The 26281-nt window shown below is 38.4% G+C and overlaps 2 protein-coding genes across 3 annotated transcripts in view; both read right to left on the reverse strand.

The window, feature by feature from the left end:
* Positions 1-14988: 14988 nt before the first annotated feature.
* Positions 14989-17364, reverse strand: LOC120528076 (protein ZBED8-like). Its single transcript, XM_039752074.1, is given in 1 exon segment — positions 14989-17364. A coding segment is annotated over 1 exon segment (1338 nt). The 5' UTR covers positions 16993-17364; the 3' UTR covers positions 14989-15654.
* The window catches only part of LOC120528075 (NACHT, LRR and PYD domains-containing protein 3-like), a 47149-nt gene continuing 37777 nt past the window's right edge, over positions 16910-26281 (reverse strand). For both annotated transcript variants that reach the window (XM_039752072.1, XM_039752071.1), the window contains exons 10-11: positions 25554-25850; positions 16910-16995 (exon numbers count right to left, since the gene is read on the reverse strand). In XM_039752072.1, the coding sequence (XP_039608006.1) occupies positions 25836-25850 (15 nt within the window). In that variant the 3' untranslated portion in view covers positions 16910-16995; positions 25554-25835. The remainder of the gene's footprint in view (positions 16996-25553; positions 25851-26281) is intronic.

Raw genomic sequence — 26281 nt, forward strand, 5'->3', positions numbered from 1 at the left:
GGCTCTACATTCAGAATTAAACCTCTTGACAACTAAAGAAACCGAACAACTAATTTACAAATCCAGACATCATTATTATGAACATGGAGAGAAAGCTAATAAGCTTTTAGCGCAACAAATTCACAAGCAAGATGTATGCAACGCAATCTCGTAATTACTAACACGAATGGAGATAAAATCATCGAACACAAAAATATAATGTACACTTTTAGAGACTACTATAAATCCCTATATACTACTGAGTTTAAAGAAGACAATATACAATCTAATGCATTTCTGGATAAATTACAGATACCACAAATTGACGCTTTTAGTGTGGAGGAACTCGATAAACCTCTGTCATTATCAGAATTACTGGATGCTATAAAGTCACTCCAAGGTGGAAAAGCAGCAGGCCCTGACGGCTACCCTGCAGAGTTTTACAAGAAATTCTCCGCTCAGCTAGCTACCCTCCTATTAGCAACATTTACAGAAGCCAGAGATAACCAATCTCTTCCACAAACCTTTCGCCAAGCACTAATCACTGTCTTTCCAAAACAAAATAAGGACTTATTACAATGTGCATCATACAGACCAATTTCACTTCTGAATAACGACGTTAAAATACTCTCTAAAATCATAGCTAGAAGGATGGAGAAAGTGCTCCCTCAGTAATATCACAAGACCAAACTGGATTTATTAGGGGCCGACACTTATCTTCAAATCTTGACGCCTGTTTAATGTAATATACTCACCAACTAAATCAAACACCCCAGAAATATTATTATCATTGGATGCAGAAAAAGCATTCGACATGATTGAATGGAAATACCTTTTTACTATTTTGGAGAAGTTTGGGTTTGGCCCGAACATTTGTGCATGGATTAAATTACTGTATACTAACCCAGAAGCTTCAGTTTGCATCAATAACATTTGCTCAGACTACTTTAAACTAGAACGTGGCACAAGACAAGGATGCCCTTTGTCACCACTGTTGTTTGCAATTGCCATTGAACCACTGGCAATACATTGTCGAAATACTGATCAGATAAAGGGGATTAGCAGAGAAGGACTGGAACAGAAAATCTCATTATATGCAGATGACATGGTACTGTATATATCGGACCCAGAAAATTCTGTGCCTGCAGTCTTAGCAGCACTCACAGAATTTCAAAAGCTCTCTGGTCTCAGAATTAATCTGAATAAAAGTGTACTCTTTCCGGTGAATTCACAAGCATATAATATTAGATTAGACACCCTTCCTTTTATCATTGCAGAACAGTTTAAATACCTCGGAAACATCACAAGTAAACATAAAGTTCTATATCAACAAAATTTAGCTGCCTGCATGGAAAAAATTAAACAAGACTTGCATAGATGGTCAACCCTTCATCTCACACTAGCTGGAAGAATTAACACTGTTAAGATGAATATTCTTCCTAAGCTCCTTTTTATTTCAAAACATACCAATATACATTAATAAATCGTTCTTTAAGCAATTAGATTCAACAATAACCTCATTTATTTGGAATTCTAAACATCCACGCATCAAAAGAGCGACCCTACAAAGACAAAAGGCAGAAGGTGGCATGGCTCTACCTAACTTCCAGTTTTATTACTGGGCGGCAAATATACAGTCGATAAGAACCTGGACACAAATAGAAGAACATACACAGGCATGGACCGCAATAGAAGTAAAATCCTGCAGTACTTCTTTGTATTCCTTGCTTGTGCTCCAATAAACACACGTTATCGGCAATACACTAATAACCCAATTGTGCTCCACTCACTTAGAATCTGGAACCAATGTAGAAAGCATTTTAAGACGGAGAAGCTTCTTTCTGTGGCACCCCTGCAAAAGAACCACCTCTTTCAACCCTCACAAACATATGCAGTTTTTAATATCTGGAAAAATTTGGAATTAACTTGCTTAGAGATCTTTATATAGACAACGTCTTTGCATCCTATGAACAATTACAGTCCAAATTTAACATTCCAGCTACAAATTTCTTTCACTATCTTCAAATCAGGAACTTTGTTAAACAGAACCTTCCAGATTTTCCTCATCTTGCACCCTCATCCACGCTGGAAAAATTATTGCTCAATTTCAAGGAGTTAGACTCCATCTCTACAATATATAAAATCCTTTTACAATCCCTTCCTTTCAAAGATCCAAGAGGACACTGGGAAAATGACCTCTCAATTAATATATCAGAAAAGGAGTGGAAAGTAGCAATGCAGAGAATTCACTCAAGCTCCATATGCTAAAGCATACAATTATACAACTCAAAATTATATATCGAGCACATCTGTCTCGACTAAAACTCTCCAAAATGTTTCCAGGGCAGTGATCCAACCTGCAAGCGTTGCAACCAAGCCCCAGCCTCACTAGGTCACATGTTCTGGGCCTGCACCAAATTAACATTATTCTGGACAAAAATTTTTAATTACCTCTCAGACAGTCTTGGACTCACAATCCCTCCTAACCCATTAACAGCTGTGTTTGGGGTTCTTCCAGAGGGTCTTAAGGTGGAGAAAGACAAACAAATTGTGATTGCATTCACTACACTGTTGGCACGCAGACTTATTCTGATAAACTGGAAGAACCCAAACTCTCCTCTTTAAGTCAGTGGGAAACTGATGTGTTATATTATTTAAAATTGGAAAAAATCAAAAAAAAGCCTACAGCAGCTGTCCTTTTGTCTCACTGCCTTGTCTCTCTTCTTCCCCAGACATCCTCAAACACTATACAATACAATACAATTTATTTTTTGTATAGCCCAAAATCACACAAGAAGTGCTGCAATGGGCTTTAACAGGCCCTGCCTCTTGACAGCCCCCCAGCCTTGACTCTCTAAGAAGACAAGGAAAAATTCCCAAAAAAACCCTTGTAGGGAAAAAATGGAAAAAACCTTGCGAAAGGCAGTTCAAAAAGAGACCACTTTCCAAGTAGGTTGGGTGTGCAGTGGGTGTCAAAAAGAAGGGGGTCAATACAATACAATATACAGAACAGAACAAATCCTCAATACAGTATAAAAAATAAAAATTTACAAGTATGGAGCAGAATTTAACAGAGATGGTATCCCGTAATATGATTTGGATTTGTTTAAAGTCCTGGAGACCTCAACCATCAAGCTGCCTCCCCCATTTGGCCATTCCACGGCTGAATCAGCGCTGGGCCAGCCAATCTGATGAAAGGACCACTTCTACCCCACGATTCCTGTGATACTCCATCAGGGATGACTTTACCTTACCAGGCAAAAACAACTTGGCAGGTGGGCCATGGCACCAAGTGCCACATTTGAGTACTGAGAAGAGAAACAGAATAGGTGAGGGTTAGTAACAAATTATTACTATCATGTTACTTATGTTTTAGTGCTAATGACTAACAACAGAGAATGCAGTCTGTACAGTTGATCAGCAGCTCTAGTCAGGATATGCTAAATTGAAGTAGTGAGATTTGAAAGCTGAGACCGAAGGGGCATCTCTTATTGTAGCAGGCAGACCATTCCACAGTTTAGGACAGTGGTTCTTAGGCCCAGTTTACGCAAGGCCCACATTAACAATTCAAACATTTTTGCGGTCCACATGTTAGCCTTCAGTGGCATATAATTTATTGCTCATGCGTTTAGTAATTGGGGGTAAATATTACTAATATACAGTATTATGTAATTTTTTCTTTACATGTTTTGTTGCTCATTGCTTGCTACACAAATACAATAATAAATAGAGAGACAATGATAATCATTATCTGGTTTATTTTATTTTCATATACGTTAGTAAAGTTGTCAAGGGTGATGCTGTTTGGGCTTACATAGCATGTCAATTCTGGCTGAAATTTTAGTTAAACAGACTCGAAGATCATCATCCATGTTCATTCTTGACCGATATTTTGTTTTCATGGCAGTCAATGTAGAAAATGAAACCTTGCACAAATAAGTTGTTGAAAAAGGTATAAGAACTTTCATTGCTAGTGCTGACAACAACAGATATTCAAGTGAAACTATGCACCAAAAGGAAGAGATATCCGTAGCAGGATTGTCAAATTTGATTTGTAATGTGCGATCACTAGACAGCTCCGCAAATTCATCTTGTGCACGACCGGTTAATTCAGAGGATGCACACTGAAAAGGATTACGAATCCAGTCAAAAGCTTCAATGTCTTCGGACACGAAGTATTTGTCAAAATATTCAACAAGAGATGTCAGATGCTGTCTTATTACACCAGTAACCCATTTCAGCATCTCACCGTTGACTTCATTGCTCTCTATAATTCACAAAATAACTGAAACATGTCGTGTGAAATGCTTTCGAATCGCGTCCGCCAAAGTTGTAGCTTCTTCTTAAAAGCTGCCAGTTTGTCGTATGTCTTGAGTAAACTGGCATCTTTACCCTGCAGTGATGTGTTCAGACTGTTCAAAAGACTAAAACAGTCAGCAAGGTATGCCAGTATGGCAAGCCACTGCAACCTTAGCGGCCAGGTCAAGATTGTGTTCGGTCAAAAACTGCAACATTTCGAAACGAAGTTCAAATACCCTTGCGAGAACTTTCCCTCTGGATAGCCAACGAATAGCCGAGTGCAATAGGAGATGCTTGTGTTCTGCATCTGCCACAATACAAAGTTGAGCAAATAATCGACTGTTCACTGTTCTAATTTTAATGAAGTTTACAATCCGTAGACAGTCATTGAGTACAGATCCAAGAGTTTCGTGCAAATTCTTTGAAGCCAATGCTTCACGATGGATCATACAATGAGTGTCTACAATTTCGGGCGACACTTGCTTTATGCGGGCTACAACACCATTGTTGCGACCAGTCATTGTGGCAGCACCGTCGGTGCAAACACCGATGTATTTTGTCCAATGCAGGCCAAAAGTTGTGAAAAATTTGTTTATAACACAAAATATTTCATCTGCTGTCGTTCTTGATGGCAATGACTTGCAAAAAAGAAATTCCTCTGCCATGACATTTTGCCAACAATAGCAAACATAAACAAGCAGCTGTGTTTCGCCAGCGATATCAGTTGATTCATCTAATTGAATCACAAACTTAGTAGACTGTAACCGTTCAGTTAACTGTCTGACATTGTCCCCCGACATTTCAGAAATTCTTCTGCGGACAGCATCATTCGAGATGGGAATGCTTTTCAGTTTTGTAGCATATTCTGAGCCAAACAATACATAGAGAATCTCAAGAGCAGCCGGCAAGATAAGATCTTCTCCAATGGTGTGTGGTTTCTTTGCTTTTGCGATTCTCTGAGCAATCAAGTAGGATGCTTTAACAATTTTTTCGTTGAGAGTAACTCTTGTTTTTAACACTGTCTTCTGTTTAGTGTATTCCGTGGCTTTACGCTCAAAATATTCTTTGGTTTTATTCTGTAGATCTGGATCTCTTGTAGTAAGATGACAGCGCAATTTTGTTGGCTTCATAGCTTCATTCGAGAGGATTTGCAAACAAATAACGCACATCGGCAGATTTTGGTCATTTGCTGATGGAACAAAACCGTAGTTAATATATTCCACATCATATTTTCAAGCATATTTAGTTTTCTTACAAGTAACAACTTCTTGGTCGAAGGCTTACATTTCAAAAATCTATCCATTTTAGGGTCTAAACTTCTCTACAAGCCTAAAGTAATCTAAGTCTACTCTAAACAATAACAAGGTTAACCGAAAAAGTGCGTGACAGTCAAATTTAAATTATTATTGCTTAAATCTCTTGTGTCATCACTTGCATTAGCCAGTGTTAACAGCTACAGCTGCATTTTGATCCTACTAAAGTACTAAAATAACTAAATTAAACAAAGCGTCTCTAAGCCCTAAAATCCTGCAGCTTGCATCCGTATGTACGGTCTGCCACTAACAATGCGTAAAAAAATGTGGATTTTTTTCTTGTTTCCTCTGACTTTTTGTCTAATTTTGGTACTGATTTAAGACTTTAGCGCGGCCCACCATATTTCTTGTCGCGGCCCACGGGTTGAGAACCACTGGTTTAGGGGCCTTATAACTAAAAGCTTGACCTCCCACTTGTATTTTATTAATCCTTGGAATCATAAGCAGACCAGCATCTTGAGATCTTAATGTGCGCTCTGGTTTGTAAGTCATGATAAGTTCAGATACGTAAGCCAGACCATGGCCATTTAAGGCTTTATATGTTAAAAGGATAATTTTGAAATCTACCCTAAACTTAACTGAGAGCCAATGTAAGGATTTAAGAACTGGAGTTATGTGTTCATATTTTCTTGTTCTTGTAATAATTCTTGCAGCAGCATTTTGGATTAACTGGAGGCTGTATAAGAACAGTTTGAACATCCAGTGAACACCGCATTGCAGTAGTCAATCCATTTAGAGATAAATGCATGAATTAATTTCTCAGAATCCTGTTTATTTAGAAAGCGCCTTAATTTTCTAACATTTTTAAGATGGAAGAAACATGATTTGGATAACTTTGTAATATGCGCTTTAAATGACATGCTAGAGTCAAAGATCTCTCCTAGATTGCGGGCTGATTCAGTAAAATTAATGGTGAATCCAACTGAGTTAAATGATGACAAAATATCATATCATGCTATTCGATCTCTTTTCATTGTTCCGTTATTTCACCAAGTAATATTTTCCATTTGTTTGCGCTAATGCGATATTTACTCTCCATTATCTCTAACCTGCTCTGCATGTGTATCACGGGACTTGCTTCCAAAGGTTGTAACTATGATGTAAGTTGACCGACTCGAGGGACGTGAAAGTGCCTCTCTGTCTCTCTTCAAAAGATCTCTCTTAGCACAGCCCATCTCTGGGAAAAATGTAGTTTTTCAATCGGTCATACTTTTTTTTCTGTGTGCTGGCAAAATATAAACATTTTATTTTATCTTTCTCTATTATTTGTTTTCATATAGCTGTTTTTGCCCTACAATGGACTGTCAGACAATCCAGGGCAGTTACTTGCCTTGCATGCTGTATCAAACAGGTTCCTGCCTTGTGCCAAGTTCTGCCAATATATGCTGAATTTTATTAAGTGGGTTTGAGAACGTTGTCATTTGTAGGGGTGCAAGAACTAATCAATGATCAAAACAGTTGCCAACAAAAGTTGCTGCTGATTAGTTGCCTTGTTATGTATTCTGTGTTTCATTTCATTGAACAAGAAAAAAATTACTCTCAATTTGAGATATGGTGGAAATGGAGGATAGAGAGGTGTAGACAAAGAGAAAATCATGGAAGGCCAAATAAATAGCAAGTTTATAATCATGGCATCTTTACCTCTGGTAACAAATGCAAGTCTTGCATGATCTGTAAAAACCAGCTCATTTTATAATGGAGAGCACAACAATGATGTCGGGGCTCCAGAAAAGAAATCTCATCAGTGTAATGGTGATTCTTTTCTCACTCACTGGGGGATGATCCAGCAACATTCTCAGAGTCATTTTTTTCTGTTTCCTCTTGCAGCTCCAAATCCTTAATTTATAGAGAAGTATCCAAATCATCAGCAATATGCAAAACATCTATTCCTGAAACTTTCTTTTGATGATAGAAACAGTTGGTATATGATGCAAAACTGTAAAGCAAAATGAGTCTTGAAATATGATAGCTCTTCCACCTCATAGTGTTTATTGTCTTACATCAAATAAAACAAAGCTCTCTAGGCATGTTAACGCTCGACAGAGGTTTCAGTTTTCTACTCCTTGATACCGACTTTTGTTTACAGTCTCTTTGATTATGTTTAACTGAACCTTACAGTTAGTAATGAAAATTTTCTGGCAAAGGTAATTTTAAAGTATACAGTACTTATACAACTGTAATGAAGGAGAGTATTATACAAGAAATAAAACTTTGCTTGAGCTTCTGTGCAAATGTTTCATAATTTACTCCTCCCGATTAATCAATTAATAAAAATAATAATCAACCAAATAAATGTTTAGTAAAATAGTTGTTAGATGGATCCTTTGTAATGGGTATAGGACTTTTAACGCCTTACGTTACCTTAACAGTATCACCTCCAGTCAAGTTTATAGCTTATTATGGGATGTTGTGATCACAGGGTATGTAACTGTAGGTAATCCATCTATCGTCAGTTGTCTGGGTACAAAGTAAGAACCAGGTTGGGACAGCACAAAATGACAGAGCATACTCGCGCACATACTGACATGTGGCCAAATCAGATTGCCCAACCAACCCAGCACGCATTTATTTGGGATTTTACAGGAAGTTCAGACACCTGAAGAAAAGTCCATGCAGATACAAGTAGAATATGCAGGCTCCACTTGAGAAGAGCCGGGGCCAGGTTTGAAATTCTGGACTGTGTTTGCATTAAATGTCACTTGTAACAACATATTAAACTACCTTATTTAATACAGAAGAGAAATGATGGGCAAATTAGTGGCTAAGAAGAAATCAACCCTGCCTATTTGACAACACTTTGGCCTCAAAGAAAATGAGCATCGGTGAGCCAAATGATTTAACCAAAGTTATTTGTTGACTAAGTAGGAAGGTTCTTATTGTGCAAGACACACAAACGGTGACCTCACAGTTATTTGCATGCACACCATCTAGCAGTCTATTCAAATGTAGCCAATGCTGCTACCATAATCACGAAAGACTCACTGGCCATTGATTACTGGTGTTTCTGAAATTAGAAAAAGTGCAAAATATAAGCAAGGCCGTGCAAGATGGACACAATGATATCACAGCCATTTCACACTATTTATTAAGATAAATTATGATTGCTTTACACATTCTCTCCAACGTGTCATTTTAAAGCATATCAAGTTTTTTTTTCTAACTAAACCGCATACATCAGCCTTCAACTTCTCCAAAATGGCTCAACTACACAAAAATATTCAGTTATAGCCTTGAGTTGAATTAAATGGCATACCTTTGGTTATAATAAATCATGACAAATTATTTTTGGGGCAGTGTGATTACACTACACGCTTGTGGGAGCCTAAATACAAAAAAAGAAGGGAGCTGACCAATGAGCACAACATTCCTTCCAAATGCAATAACTCACTGATTGCTTACCAAAAAGAATGGATACAGTGTGTCACACACATACGAACAGTGGGCATCTTCAAGTCTTCTATAACAGTTGTAATTCCCCCCTGTGCCAAAGGTTGGCACTGTCATTTCACTTTTTGCCTCGGATCTGGAGACATACAAGACCTTACAGCACCATAAAGTCACTTTAGACTTGTGTCTGAACAAGACGTTTCTTGAAGACCAGTGTGCTTGCAAAATTGCTATTTTTTTGTTTTTGGGCAAATCAACATGCCAAATAAATTGAGTTCATTCTGTGTTGCCCCAACCCTTCATCTTTGCCATTCGCTTTTGTCACAAGTGTTCGAGCCAATACCAGTAGTAGGATACCAATACTCAATATTTTTCATCTCAGCTGCCTCAAAGACTGCAGCCTTTCACAAATATGCTGATACTTGCAGAGACTGCGCAGCAGTAGAGGTCATGGAACAATCCAAGCAGGATTTTACCTCATCAATCTTGATTTATGTATCCAGAATAACCATTGCAAATATGTGGCTTAGGGTAGAGCTGTCACAGCATTATAGTACGACCTCTGCCGCTCCTGTCTTCTCTTAATAATAGGCCGCTAGTAGCTTCATGTGCCATTTCTAGATTTCTAATTTCATAGATTTCTAATTTGCATTCTGTGAGAGACAATGTAACACTGGTCTACAAAAAAAATTGTTAGTTTGCTTCTGGGAACTTCAGAGCAGTTCTTTATTAAGTGTTTTACACTGATTTCATATATGAAATCGGAATTAAGCTAGCACGTCAGGTTTTTGAAATACACATCATTGATGTTTTGACACTTTTGAATATAAATTTATCAACATGATATCTGGAGTTTGGACTCTGTTCCACCAAAATTTTTTTGATGTGTTTATTCTGAAAACAAACCAGAAGACGATATCAGAGACACGTTAAAGCATATTTATTTCAATTTACCTCAATATAAAAGTGAGGTCAGCGTGCCCAAAAATGTTGGCGGCACTCGCTTTTGTGCTTGTACTTGACATCCGTCTCTATTTGCAAGAACCAACAGTTGTCACCCATCATGCTCGGAGTCAAGATGAGAATGTAAAAAAGAGTCTTCAGTGACATTCTGGCTCCCGTAAGCTAATATACTTATACAATGAGTACATCCTAATTGTAGTACACTTTGCAGCCAATTCATAACAAAGCACACAGTTTTCAGCAGTCACAACTGTAGACAAAGAGTTTCGCGTTACAGGACCCAGATGATTTCTTACAAGGCCCGTTATTGGCTGAAAGAGGAGACTCAACCAGTCAGAGTGGGGTTTTCATTCTCTTGGGCTCTGATTGGCTACTGCTAACGTGGTGTAATCTCGCAAGAACAGCAAGCGTGGGTCACCGACGCATCTCAGTTCTCTGCTTGTGGTCTGATTGTTGTGAGCAAACTTTTTGTTTTGTTTTAAGCCCTACGATGGCTCCCAAATGTCCTGCATCTTCTAAGCCTTCTGGTAGTAGTGAGCTTAAATGTCAGAGGAAGATGTTGACCATTCAGGAGAAGATAAAACTCCTGGATATGCTTCGGGAAGGAAAGCGTTAAGCAGGCGTCGTTCACCATTACAAGTTTACATGTGTTTAAAGCGTGTGGGAGGGGTATTTTAAGGTTTAAACTATAAAAAATGTCTATTTATATGGTCTTTCTATATTGTGTATTTTCACCTATCGCTGATGGGTCTGGAACGTAACTTCCACGATAGCCGGGGGATCACTGTTTGTCTATCTGTCGTTTTATGAACATATCTAAGTGTTTAAAATGACTAAATATATTATTTGGACAAGCACAAATATTACTGGTTGGGAATTTATTATAAAAATAAAAATGCTGATTTACCCATGAACTTTTCACAATGATTTACCAGTATTGCATGATTCATTTAAAATCAATCAATCAATCAACATTTATTTATATAGCACATATTCATACAAAAAAATGTAGCTCAAAGTGCTTTACAAAATTAATAGAAAAATAGAAGACAATAAAAAATAAACATAAGTCACCATTAATTAACATAGAATAAGTAAGGTCCGATGGCCAGGGTGGACAAAAAAATCAAAAAAAACTCCAAAAGCTGGAGAAAAAAAATAAAATCTGTAGGGGTTCCAGACCACGAGACCGCCCAGTCCCCTCTGGGCAATCTACCTAACATAAATGAAACAGTCCTCTTTGTATTTAGGGTTTTCATGGAAGGACCTGATGATGACGGTCATGTAGACTTCTGGCTTTCCATCCATCAATGTTGGAGCATCATGATGCTTTGAGTAGGTGGTGGTGGCACAGGCCACCACCCCAAAGAAACTGGAAAAAGAAACAGAAGAGAGAGTTGGGGTCAGTACAGATTTTAGAGCCACTATGAATAGTTATGGTGATGATTTGAACATGCAGAGTATCAGGATTAAGTTAAAGTGAAGTTAGGAGAAGGCCATGTTAAAGTAATGTGTTTTCAGCAGTGTTTTAAAGTGCTCTACTGTATCAGCCTGGCGAATTACTATTGGCAGGCTATTCCAGATTTTAGGTGCATAACAGCAGAAGGCCGCCTCACCACTTCTTTTAAGTTTAGCTTTTGGAATTCTAAGGAGACACTCATTTGAAGATCTAAGGTTACGATTTGGAATATAAGGTGTCAGGCATTCCGATATATAAGATGGAGCGCGATTACTTAAGGCTTTATAAACCATAAGCAGTATTTTAAAGTCAATCCTGAATGACACAGGTAACCAGTGTAGTGACATCAAAACTGGAGAAATGTGTTCGGATTTTCTTTTCCCAGTTAGGATTCTAGCAGCTGCATTCTGCACTCGTTGCAAGTGATTTATGTCTTTTTTGGGTAGTCCTGAGAGGAGTGCGTTACAGTAATCTAGTCTACTGAAAACAAAAGCGTGAATTAATTTCTCAGCATCTTTCAATGATATAAGAGGTCTAACTTTTGCTATGTTTCTTAAGTGAAAAAATGCTGTCCTAGTGGTCTGATGAATATGTGATTTAAAATTCAGATTACAGTCAACGGTTACCCCTAAGTTTTTTACTTCCGTCTTAACTTTTAATCCTAGTGCATCAAGTTTATTTCTGATAACCTCATTGAATCCATTATTGCCAATTACTAAGATTTCAGTTTTCTCTTTATTTAGTTTGAGAAAATTACTATTCATCCATTCAGAAATACCAGTAAGACATTGTGTTAGTGAATCGAGAGAGTCGGAGTCATCAGGTGCTATAGATAAGTACAGCTGTATGTCATCAGCATAGCTGTGGTAACTCACGTTGAAACCTGAGATAATCTGACCTAACGGAAGCATGTAGATTGAGAAGAGCAGCGGACCCAGCATAGTGCCTTGTGGAACACCATATCGGATATCATGTGTCTTTGAGTTATGATTACCACAACTCACAAAGAATTTTCTACCTGCCAGGTAGGATTCAAACCAATCTAAGACACTGCCAGAGAGGCCCACCCATTGACTAAGGCGATTTCTAAGAATATTATGATCAATGGTATCAAACGTGGCACTCAGATCTAAGAGGATGAGAACAGATAAATCGCCTCTGTCTGCATTTACCCGCAAGTCATTTACTACTTTAACAAGTGCAGTTTCTGTGCTGTGATTTGTTCTGAAACCTGACTGAAATTTATCTTGAATAGCATGTTTATTGAGGTGGTCATTTAATTGCAAAATGACTGCCTTCTCTAGAATTTTACTTAAGAAGGGCAGGTTAAAAATGGGTCTAAAATTTTCAAAGGCAGAGGGGTCAAGATTATTTTTCTTGAGCAGGGGTTTAACTACAGCAGTCTTAAGACAGTCTGGAAAAACCCCCGTATCTAATGACATACTGAATCATACAAAAATATACTAAGTAATACAGATACATAGGGAACACATTCAAAGTGTATTTTATTTATATATTGCATACAGTTGTAAGAACATTTTGTAAACCCTTTGGCGGTCCCTGCATTTCTCCATTCTTCTTCGTCTTCCTCTTCCTGTATTTCTCCATTAATTACTAAGAATAATTTAGTTTATTCTTCAATTAAGTCACAATACCAGAGCAACACGATCTGTTTAAACTAATAACACACAAACAATTGGACTCAATTTGTACACATCAGTTAAACACTCACCATTGTATTTAGTAACTGGGAGAATCTTCTTTAGCAGCAGTGACCGCCACCAAACATTGCTGCGCACTTGTCATACAACATGTAGTGCTGAATTTGATGTGTCTGTAGACATAGAGCCAGTCCTTTATTTTTCTAGCTTTGTCCAACTTCTTCTAAGATCCTCTGATATTGCATGACTCACACAAACCAATCTTTCCTAAGAAGAGCAGAATCTGTCAGTAACCAAACTTTGTGTCTGTTTGATAGGGCTGGGCACTTCCAAGTCACACCCCCAATCTCATTGATCCAGTTAGCTATTAGAGAAGTCTTAAGCCAAGAAGTTCACAGACTTTTTCAAACCTTGACTGTGAATGTTTAAATGATATATTTCACATCAAAAAAATGATATATAATTATTTGTGCATAATTAACCAAATCAAATTATGTTTGTCTATTATTGTGACTGAAGATCAGACCAATTTTATAAGTAAACTATCAAAATACCCGCTCTTCACAGTGTGTTAAAGAAGATATAAAAAAAAGAAAAGGAAACATTGTCAATGTAATTGTCGTAGGCTTACTTTAGTATTGACAGTGAATTTGATGATTGTAAAGAGTTTAATTTATGATTGTAAATGTTGTGTATGAGAAATGCACATTTTTAGGATGTAAGGATCTCTTTGTAAACCACATTTGCAGTTCTGCCCTTGGACTGCAAAATGAGCAAGCTGTCTGCTGAGCTTACTCTTGAGCATGCAACGTAGAGTTGGCCATGTGAGAAGCTCTCTTATGTCAAGTCAATGCTGACCTTTTTTAGAGTCTGGCCCTATGACTTTTATTGTCATAGCGAACCAGACTGTTACTGGAAATTGGAGGCATTTGTATTGGAATGGGAGGTCAGAGGGTATGAGAGGGATGAGAGGAATAAATATAGTCTCCCCTGAGCCAGTTCCAGTGAAGACAGTTGCCTTGATAAGGTTCTTGTGCAGAGATTTGATCTGAAGCCTGGTTCTGTTACAAAGTTTTGGTGGTTGTAAGTTTCATAGTAACATAATTTGTGTGCCGACTTTCAAAAGTAGAGTATGCGGAGGCATGCCGAGGAGGGTTAAGAGTGTGAAGAAACTAAATGAAAAGGCAGGAGTCACCAGCAGGAAGAAGTGAAGCAAGGCGAACAATAACAGGCTTGAAGCGGTGGACTAAAGAAGAAGGGAGCAGTGAGCATGACAAACAGCTGAAGAAAGTAAGGAAGCAAGTGAGGGGGCACATGAGCACGGGATGTCGTTAATGTATATAGGCAGGGAGCCAACCACGTGGTAGATGCGCGGACAGCGGTCGTGCAGAAAAAGGAAGGGGGACCGGGGGCGGCCCTTGTGTGTCTCTGCAGTGAAATAAATCCTGTTAACGGAAATAAGGAATGAAACCGCCTAAAGGAAAGGTTAGTTCTAAAAGTTCCTTATGGCATAATGGTGAGAACCGCCAAAAAAAGACGTTATTTTCAAAAGTTCGTTATGGGGCATGGCACGAAATGAAACATACTTAATGTTTGTAAGTACAGTGTAAAGGTTGAGCATGGGAAATTTGGGCTTCCTACGTATATTGGAAGTCACAGAAATAGTGAGGAGGAGTTTCCCCTATATATATATACAGTTTAGGGCAGGGGTTCTTAACCTTTTGATGACTCCAGACCCCCAATGGATTGTTCAATATGGTCCCATACCCCCTTTACTTGACTGTCAAAATAATCATCACCATTCCTTATATTAGTTGCCAGTATGATTTCCAAATATGTCAACAGCTTGAATTTACTGTACTTTAGATATGGATAGCTAGGAAGAGAACATGAAATAAAATCATAACCATTGATAACTTTATATTTATTTACAAAAAGCGAAATTAAAAAATGACAAATGATAAATACACAAACAGCTACATCTATTTTACAATATAACTTTGATTTACCTGTTTCAGATTATAAACCAATAACTGTTGAGTATTACACAAAAGAAGATAACAAACATAAATGTGCACATTTTTTCAATATCTCGACCACATAACACAGACTTTCACTAATCTATTGAGATATCTGCTGTTGTTTTTGTGCAATCAAAGCATGGAATCGGGGTACAGTTACGGACAAAGCTACTCGCATGTCATCTGACACATCAAGTCAATTTCTCCACTTTCATTTCAGATTTAATAATGCAGAGAATCCTGTTTCACAGAGCTACGTAGTTGTGAAGGGAACCAAAACATTCATTACCCTCATTGCCAAGCTTGGGTAAGCTGGGATTTGCTCACACCAAAAGTGCTTGACATCCATCCCAGCCCTTTTGAAATTAGCTTTCATTCTTGGGTCTTCTTGGAAGTCAATGAAATCATCCTTTGCTGAATCGTTATCACTCAATCTCGATATATCAAGCGAGAAAGGGTTTTGTATCCAAACGGATTCCATGCTAAGATCATCAATATCTGGAAAGTAACCCTCAAATTTTGTATTCAGAACTTCCAAATGATTTTTGACTTCCTGACGTAATTTTTACAGGTTATGCTTTACCATTTCCAATAAGAATATTTTCAAGGCTCGGAAAGTTTGCCAGGTTTCCACTTTCAACACGGCGACGCCAGATAGGCAATTTCCTTGCAAATACGACAACTTTTCCCCTGGCTTGAACAATGTCCACATTCCTTCCCTGCATTGATATGTTCAAATCATTGAGGAAACTGAAAATATCAGCCAAATATCCCAGGATAACAATAAAATGTTCATCTTCAAAATGATTAGCTAGGGGGGATTGTTGATGCTTGAGGAATTCGATAATTTCATTCTGAATTTCTACTACATGCGTGAAAACACAGCCTCGACTCAGCCAACGTATCTCTGTGTGGTACAGTAACACACTGTGTTCCACTCCAATTTCATCACAGAATTTTTGAAATAATTGATGGTTCAATGCATGTCCACGAATAAAGTTGACTGTTTGAACAAGTATTCCCATCACTTCTTTAAGTTTCTTTGGCAATGTTTTGTATATCAGAGCATGGTGATGTAGAACACAGTGTGTACAGAGTACATGTGGAGCTATCTCGTTGACCATAACAATGAATCCAGATTTTTTGCCAATCATGGTAGGAGCTCCATCTGTACAAATAGACCCAATCAAATCCCATGCCTACTCATGGCGATCAAAGAACGATTGGATCAGCTTGAATATGTCAACTGCTTTAGTTGTTGTTTTGAGTCGTTCACAGAATAAAAACTCTTCCTTGATGTTCTTTTTATGTACATAGCGTACAAATACAAACAATTGACTGTGGTTTGAAACGTCAGCTGATTCATCAATCTGCATGCTGATTTTTGCAGGACTTTGTTTAATCTCGCTGACAACTTGGGTTATTATGTTCTGACTCATGTCTTTAATTCTCTGGTGTACAATGTCGTTGGACAAGGACACCTGACTCAATTGTTTCACGGCATCCTCTCCCAGCACGATTTTTGCCATCTCCAGTGCACAAGGTTTCACGAAAGTCTCCCCAATCGTGTGGGGCTTCTTTTCTTTGACAATCATGTATGAAACTCTGTAGGAGGCTTCCAAAAAATGTTTTCCAGGAGCAACAAACCCATATGACGAAAGGGTCGCTTTCTGATCATAACAAATTCTTCTCAACTTAAAAGCATCAATCGATGTACCAACATGATTACTATGTTTGCTTTCAAGATGTTCCCTTAGTCCTGATGGCTTCAAATTTCTATTGCTCATTACCAAATTGCAAATCATGCATTGGGGTCTTTCAGTTCCATCTCGTTCTGTCACACAGGCGAAGCCAAAACCAACATATGAATCATTACACTTCCGTTTTTTGGCAGACAACATTTTGCACATAATCTGTAAAAGGAAAAAAGAAAAACTGCAAAAAGCACTATGTACATAATGGTAGTCAAATACAGAATGAATGGTGGCGCTCAGTCGCCCACCTATATAGAAAGTGGGAGAATTAGTGATGAGTCTGTGTGGGCTTTGCCTTTTATATGTATAGATAAAGAAGAAACCTGGGTAATTCTAAGGCATTAACACACACTTTATCTTGCAGCTGTAAGTAAAATACTGTATATCAAAAGGTCTTTTATCTGGTAGACTTCAAACAATTGCATTTAGGTCACAGTTTATATTAAATGTAAATCTGGAAAGAATAAAAAACAAAACAGAATGTATACCAGTATAATAAAATGATAATGATTAACACAAACATACAGTAAATACAGTGTAGCAGAATTATATATAATAGCAGAATACCCGCGCTTCACAGCGGAGAAGTAGTGTTTTAAAGAAGGTACGAAAAAGAAAAGGAAAAATTTTAAAAATAACGTAACATGATTGTTAATGTAATTGTTTTGTCATTGATATGAGTGTTGTTCTCATATTTATCTATCTATCTATCTATGTTGTTCTCATATCTATCTATATATATATCTCTATCTATCTATATATATATACCTCTATCTATCTATCTATATATATCTCTATCTATCTATCTATCTATCTATCTATCTATATATATATATATATATATAGCAAAATACCCGGGCTTGGCAGCGGAGAAGTAGTGTGTTAAAGAAGGAAAGAGAAAGAAAAGGAAACATTTTGAAAATAACATAACATGATTGTCAATGTAATTGTTTTGTCACTGTTATGAGTGTCGCTGTGATATATATATATATATAGCAAAATACCCGCGCTTCGCAGCGATGTCATGTGTTAAAGAAGTTATGAAAAAGAAAAGGAAACATTTTAAAAATAATGTAACATGATTGTCAAAGTAATTGTTTTGTGTATTTGGTGGCAGCGTCACAAAGTTGTTTTCGTAGCTGCATCAGAAAATGTACCACGACGTCTGACACGCCTCCTTTTTACTGTTTTCTCACAGCTTGGATTGCTGCTGTCATATATATATACACACACATACATACATACATATATATATAATATACATATATATATATACACACATACATATCTTCATATCTACATATCTATATACATATCTACACACACAAATTATATATATGTATGTATGTATGTGTGTGTGTGTATATATATATATGTAATCTAGATAGGTGTGTGTGTATATATATATATATATATATACACATACATACATATATATACACATACATATACTTGTGTGTATGTTTGTATGTGTCTATATGTGTGTGTATAGCTTTGGTCACTGAGTGCAAGGGAAAAATAATGAAATATAGTCTATAAGTTATTAAACAGTAAAACATTAACGTTTTAAGAAGTACAGGTACATTGAGCACTACTGGAGTGGTTTGGGTAAACTACATTTTAAAGACTGTGTAACAAAACAGGTAAGTAACTAACAGCAGCTAAAATGTATATGGATCACCTCTCGGTAGTTGATCCCTTTTGAAAGGCGCTACACGACGGCTGTGGTATAGAAATTACATTTTCTATGTGAACGCTCAAATTTGTGCCTCTGGTAATGTGCCTTACCGCAATTAAAGAAAATTATTTTGTGTCCTCTGCCGTGTTAAGAGAGAAAGGCTTTGGTTTGGGATAAAAGGAAAAAGGTGTAAAGAAAGGAAAGTTGCCTTTTCTTTTATATAGTATAGAGAGATGTGTTCGCTGACGTTATGATCGCCTTTTGGCGACAGTCGCGGTGGGTCTTGTGTAGACTGGTGAGACGCCCCGCCATTAATCGGCTGTGATGGCACTGTGAGTCCTCCACTCGTATGCGTGTGTTCATAATCCGAGCTGAGGACCTGATAATCGATACGTGCAAAAGAAAGTGTGAATCGCCTTAATATTATTTTGCCGTGGTGTAGAAAAGGGGTCCCGTGTTTGCACTTGTCTGGGCTATAGCTCAGGGGGCGGATGAAAAAATTAAAAGTGCTCACTTTGACTTAAGGCAGAAGCGCAGTCAGCGTCTCAAAGGCCGGCACAGCTATGCACGCGCTGGCTGCTCGACTTTTGCTGGGCAGGAGACCCCTTTGTACACACGCTCATGATATCAAAAGTCTCAGCCTCTTTGGAGGTAATTCATATATTATATATATAGCAAAATACCCGCTACGCAGCGGAGAAGTAGTGTGTTAAAGAAGTAATGAAAAGAAAAGGAAACATTTTAATAATAACGTAACATGATTGACATTGTCATGAGTGTTGCTATCATATATATTCCTGCCTAAATAAGTCACCCTCGCTCTTACTTTTTACCGCTCATTTAATCATGGCTAGTGGCGGAAAAATTATAAAATGGAAGGAGGATGGCTTTACCAAAACAATTATTGATGGCGAATCGATTATTCATAAAGCTTGAATTGGTGATCTGTTTTTCTGTGTTAACCTCATATTTTTCATACTTCTTCTCAAACTAAGGTGGTGCGAGGGTAAAATGAATCGGGATGCTGATCAATGTAATCGTGTACCAGGAAATCATGCATTGACAAAAGCTCCCTTTGCTTGTAATGCAAAGTGTGATTAAATGCATTATTTTTCAACGCTTATGGAGCACATGCATGAAGCTTCTCAGCTGTGCTTGTGCTAAGAAAAGGAAAGATTTTAAAAATAGCGTAACACGCTTGTCAATGTGACCTTTTGTAAGTAGTGCCTGGAGGATTCAGTGTGTTGAAACTCTAGAGACAGCGTGTATTAACTTGAGGTAAATGGGAGGGAGATGATGACGTGACTCCCCACCCCTTTAACTGTCAATCCCCACAAACACAGTCTCTCGAATTTGCATAAGCACACCCTTCACCTACAATTTTAACTTAGTTACAAAGTGATCAAAACTCTGTTTATATCCTCGTCCTCTCATTAAACTTGTATCCCGCATTACCTGTGGGCATGTGAAACGCCAGCGTAGCCTGTCTATGAACTTAATTTAAAGTTTAGGTTTACACCTTGCTTTCTTTCCGAGGTAGCAGCACTCATGAATATGGTAGTATATGCCACTCGCCGCTTCTTATTGTTTCGCTGCCTTCTCAATTATATAATGCATGTTTTCTTAAGCGCTTTTGTAGGTCTTCCTGGTTTTCTACGCACTGCTTGACAGTCAGTTCACGGATTACGTGAGGCGTGATGATGTCACACGAAACTCCGCCCCTACGTCTTTGCAGCTCTACTCCATTACAGTTAATGGAGAAAATACCTTCCAGTTATGACCATTAGGCGTAGAATTTCGAAATGAAACCTGTCCAACTTTTGTAAGTGAGTGAGTGAGGGCTTTGCCTTTTATTAGTATAGATTTAAAGAGGATTTTTTTTCTCTCACAATGTCACAATCGAAGTGCGTTTGTCTGATCTGTCAATCTATCATTGCTATTCCAAAGAAGGAAAATGTGGAAGGGCACTTTGAATTGTTCATAAAAACTACAAAACTGACTTCCTTCCGAAAAGCGATCTGAGAAAGAGAAAGGAGAGGGAACTAAAATCGCAGTTAATCGGACAGCCGTCATTTTTCACTCAGCTGAATTCAAGAGCTCCTTGACTGCATTATTTGGCTCTACTTATTTATGCGAGTCAGCCTTTTCACACATGAAGATTATTAAATCCAAATACGGTAGTGACCATAAATGTATTGAATTGTTATTGTGCTATAAAGGTTATTCAGTTATGCAAGGTACGACAACATATATTTTATGTATAAAGAATACTCAGTGTGTGTGTGTGTGTGTATATATATATATATATATATATATATATATGTATATATATATATATATATATACTAGCAAAATACCCGCATTTCACTCTTCTAGTGCTCCTGTGTAGTCTAATTATCTCCTGTACCGTCATCAGTCCACACCTTGAACCTGTCCCAGTCAGTCAATACATAAGACACAATGTTCCTCCGGATATCAAGAGTGAGCCTGATATGGCCGTGCAATATGTAACACAGAGAATGGAAAAGGTAGGTGACATCTCCGGGCATGGAAACCACTCGGTAAGTGACAGTTCTTTGATCGATGGTGATCATCTCGATAGACATGGTAATGGGGGTACGGTTGGAATGATAAAGGAAATGGGTACCTGAGCAATGTAAAGTAAGTCTAAAATACCTACACAATAACTATAATCGTAATAAATGAACAATAAAACAGCGGAGAAGCTGTGGATTAAATAAAAAGGCTGTAGTTATCAGCAGGGAGACGTGAATCCCGTGGCAAAGCAAGGAAGGGAATGTAGAGACTGAAGCGACAGACGGCCTTATATAGGCAGGCAGCCAACAATGTGGGAGGCGTTGGGATGGGGGACCCAACGCCGGCTCACACGGTGACCGAGCTACAGGCTATGGACGTATATATGTAAGTAAGTAGGATTCAGTTAGCGTTGGGAACCCACGTACCAAATTTCTTGAAGATGGGCCCATAAGTAACAAAGACCGTTGAAAAGTTCAATATGGCGGCCGACAGTGGCATCATACCACCGAAATAAGTACCAAATTTCAGCCTTCTACTTACACGGGAAGTTGGAGAATTAGTGACGTTGGAAAGTTCAATATGGCGGCTGACAGTGGCGTCACACCACCAAATAAGTACGTACATTGGTTTCGGTTAGCGCAGGGAAGCCGTCTACCAAATTTCGTAAAGATGGGGCCATGAATAAGAAAAGTTCAACATGGCGGACATTGTTGACCGTTATGACCATTATGCGTAGAATTTCGAAATGAATCCTGCTTTTGTAAGTAAGCTGTTAGGAATGAGCCTGCCAAATTTCAGCCTTCTACCTACACGGGAAGTTGGAGAAATAGTGATGTTTGGAAAATTCAATATGGCGGCCGACAGTGGCGTCATACCACCGAAATAAGCACGTACATTGGTTTTGGTTAGCGCAGGGAAGCCACCGACCAAATTTCGTGAAGATGGGGTCAGCCTTCTACCTACACGGGAAGTTGGAAAATTAGTGACGTTGGAAAGTTCAATATGGCGGCCGACAGTGGCATCATACCACCGAAATAAGTACATACATCGGTTTCGGTTAGTGCAGGGAAGCTACCTACCAAATTTCATGAAGATGGGGCCAAAAATAACAAAGTTCAACATGGCGGACGTTGTCAACCGTTATCGACCGCTATGACCATTACGTGTAGAATTTCGAAATGAAACGTGCTTAACTTTTGTAAGTGAGCTGTAAGGAATAAGCCTGCCAAATTTCAGCCTTCTACCGACACGGGAAGTTGGAGAATTAGTGATGAGTGAGTGAGTGAGTGAGTGAGGACTTTGCCTTTTATTAGTATAGATTTATCAGCATGACCAGGGGCCTCATGTATAACGCCGTGCGTAGAACTCGCACTATAACATGGCGTAAGCACAAAAGCCGAAATATGCTTACGCACAGAAAAATCCAGATGCAGGAATCTGTGCGCATCTAACTTCCACGCTCTTCCGCACATAAATCCCGATCAGCGTGAAAACTAACGCTCGTGCACGCGCTTTATGTAACGCCCCAAATCCTCCCGGAATTACACCTATTTGAATATGCAAATCAATATAAATCGCCCTTAAGCGCAGCCTTCTGTGAAAAGACAATGGGAAAAGCACGGGTGGAAACATAAGAATTTCAGCGAATACCAAGTGGAGGCAAAGGAAAAACATATTGTTCAAATAAGCCGTGGTATAATCAACAAAAGGAAGTTGATCGAGTGGCATAGCGTGTTGGAGAAACATGAAAGCTCACATCCACAAAATCGCACAGTGCCAGAAATAAAAAAGAAGTCACATATCAAAGTCGCCGTGGAAAGCCGAGTTTTAAGCCCACTGTCTGAGTGTCATATGAAAGTTTATTAGGGTACAGAGAAAAAAGGCACACGGTGGGGAAAAGCACGAAATGTCCACTTCAATCTCGACATTTCCACTTTAATCACGTAGTTTATTTTGTCATTTAGTAGAACATCATAAACTTCATCTTAAAATCGCTTAATTAACCAGTTTCTCAAATCACATCGTAATTAAAGTAGCACGTTAAATGCTTTGTTTTGTATTTGATCTTCTACTCGTAAGTGCTCTATGTGTGTGAATCACTACTTGCTTCTTAAACCGGCTCTCTTCCTCCAACTGGACCCAGAGTCCATTACATTCGTGATATTACAGCTCTCTGAATAACTAAAATACTGAGATGTATACGTGATGTCATTTTCATGATGATAGGAGTTAAAGCACGTTATTAAACATGTGTTTCACTTCAATGAAATAATTTATTGCAGCAGTACTCAGGGGTGGCTCTAGGCTTGTGGTGGCACTGGGCAGAGGAAGAATCGGTGGCTCCTTCGCCCGCCAATGTCATGCACGGTGGATGGCCACATATGTTGCAGACACTAGCCGCCTCGTGCTCATGACACAAGCATTTAACTTTTGTCGAAATTTGTCGCTGCGTTTTTAGCTGTGTTGTTATTTTATCTTTCTGTTTTATATTCAATATATATTGGCGTAGCCGTCACTGCAGTCAGTGCTTTTCTTTCCCCAAGTAACCGATCGCCATACAATCAGCTCTGTAATAGACGTTAAGCCATCTGTAAGCTTAGCGCCAATTCTTCAAAATGTTTAAAGAACATTGAAATATCTTCGTAGTACATGTTTAATTATTCTATCCTTAAAGACACTCCCAGTGAAGAATATAGATTATTTAAATGAAGCTAAAGTTTTATCTGTATAATTTAACAAACATATTTTGCTGCATTTCACCTTATAAATGATATCGTCATCATATGTAAATACGCGCTTTATAAAGTGGCTCAGGTTGTGCGATATTATAACTGATGTACAAACAGTTCTACAAGGAGCACTTGATTGGCTGCATTTAAAGTTCTTGGGATTAAACTGTTTTGAACCGCAAGGTCCGTACAGGAAAGGCTTTGAAACGTTTTGCCGTGGCAGAGACAGCGTGTGCTTGAAGCTGTATACCGATAATTCCCTTTCCGATCAGCTGCTGCTGTGATTCACACTCAGATACAGTGATATAAATACTCTGAGTGGTGCAGTGAGAGAAATATGGAAAAAGATGATCCGCTGTGGCAACTCCTAACGGGAGGAGCTGAAAGAAGAAGAAGAAGAAGGAGAAGGAGAAGTGAGAGTAACAACGCTAAAGCAGTTATGGCATTTGGAATACTATGGCTATTCCCTGGACCATTATATTGTTACGAGTTAATTACAATCAGATGCATTACACTAATAAACAATATGCGGTTAGTTTCTGTGTATTTATAAAGCCGCGTCATGAAAATAATGAGTAATCACACAAGAACAGTACCATTGCTTTGACGCTGGGTGCCGCCAGTTTGCAAAACCGAGCGGAGAACTTGCGTACGACAAGGCATGAGGTACCGTGGAAAAGTGCGTGGCTTTACGCCAAGTGTAGGTTTTATACATCGCGATTTGAACGTGGAAAAGTTCTTACGCAACATTTCTGTGCGTACGCACGGTTTATACATGAGGCCCCAGGTATGGTTTGCACCTTCATATACATACGGATCCCACTAGATGGCCAAACCAAATCTATCTTTAAAATGTGTTCATCAGTCAAGCAAGAAACTGAGTGCATATGGCAGGGCCCAAATCAGAAGTATTTGTTGGACAAGGTGGTTAGGCTAATATATTACGGTATATAATAAGCATGCAGGTGTCACCATGGGATGAAACCGGTAATGATGGTTGAAGGATGGATCTAGAAGGCTCAAACGAACACCACAATGGGAAGATAATTTGTGCAATTGTTCATCTCTATGCCAATATCAAGGTATGTTACAAATCAAAAAAGCACGATATACATGAATTACTTGGCAACATCTTGGAGCATGGAATATAGTTTTCAGATACACAATTGTGTTCACAGCATTCATTATAGCATCTGTTACTGACACATGTATTTTGTGATGGCATTAGGAGTGGTATTAGGCTTGATAACAAAGGACTGGTATTGGGTCATCTTTACAGATGAGTTCCACTTCTGCCCTATGGCTGATAATTCCCAGTTTGCACATGGAGGTAGACAATTCTCCCTTCTTAACTATATTCATAAACTACACATCAACAGACTGGGAGGATATACTATAATGCATCATTATGCACAACCATCTGCCACATTTCTTCTTCTTAGGTGTAGGGTTACCCTGTGACAATATGTCAAAGATATCCTGTTGTTTATTGGTCAACCTTCTGTAGCGGCTATATCTGGAGATATTTAGCTTCACTATAGAAAACACAACTGCCACTTCCTAGAAAATGCTGCCTATTATCAGTACTCTTCCTTGGTCAACCAGTCTTTGGACATATGTGTGGACCAATCTGAGATGTCATCTACAGGACATTGCTGTCCTGGAAATATGGTTTGACGTGTGTTACACAACATAATTTGTCACTTTAACTATGTCATTTTCTGTAATGGAAGACCTTTTATGGTGTCATAACACCTTTTTCTGGAATTTACCTTGCATAGCTGGCTACACAATATTTAATAACACTGCAAATGTCCCTTTATAGTTTAGCAGTGGGATGGTGGAAGGCTACAGTTAGCGTCACATTATATCTTTCTTTTAGCAGTTGGTGGTTTTGCATTCTCATCACCGTTTAACTGGACATCAGTTTAATTCTTCCAGGCTTGTAGGAGATGAGTGTATTGCCAGGGGTGCATCTACTCCTCAGACATAAGATGGCTGAATCCTCTTCACTGTGCCAGTTATACTTCTCACTGTTTATAGTAAACTGCTGATCACACAATCTGAGTCTGAAAAAAATAGAAAGAAGCAAGTTACGGTAATAGTTTGACTTCACATTTGTCTTTTATCTTTCTGTCAAGCTGCAGAGAGAGTGGGATAGCAGCCATTAAAAATATCTGTTTATTACTCTGTACTGGGCTCAGAGTGCCCAGAATTCAGATATGAATTCAAATCCAGATTATTGCAGGCCAATTATTCTCCTTTAAAGCAATCTAGAGACATTTTACATTTTTATAGTAAAACACTCCCATGCGTTTGACAGTGTTTATTTCTCCATACTGTAGAGAAGGTTGTAGGACTGCCACAAAACAGTGTGTTGTTTTTCAAAACTGTATACCATGGCATCATCAGGGGAAGAGGATGGAATGTCATGTTTCCAAACTTAATGTAATAGCAAAGGCCAGCAGGCCCTTTTGAATAAAGTAGCATAAAGAGCAGT

This window comes from Polypterus senegalus, chromosome 4, assembly GCF_016835505.1.
Source record: "Polypterus senegalus isolate Bchr_013 chromosome 4, ASM1683550v1, whole genome shotgun sequence".
NCBI classification, from domain to species: domain Eukaryota; kingdom Metazoa; phylum Chordata; class Cladistia; order Polypteriformes; family Polypteridae; genus Polypterus; species Polypterus senegalus.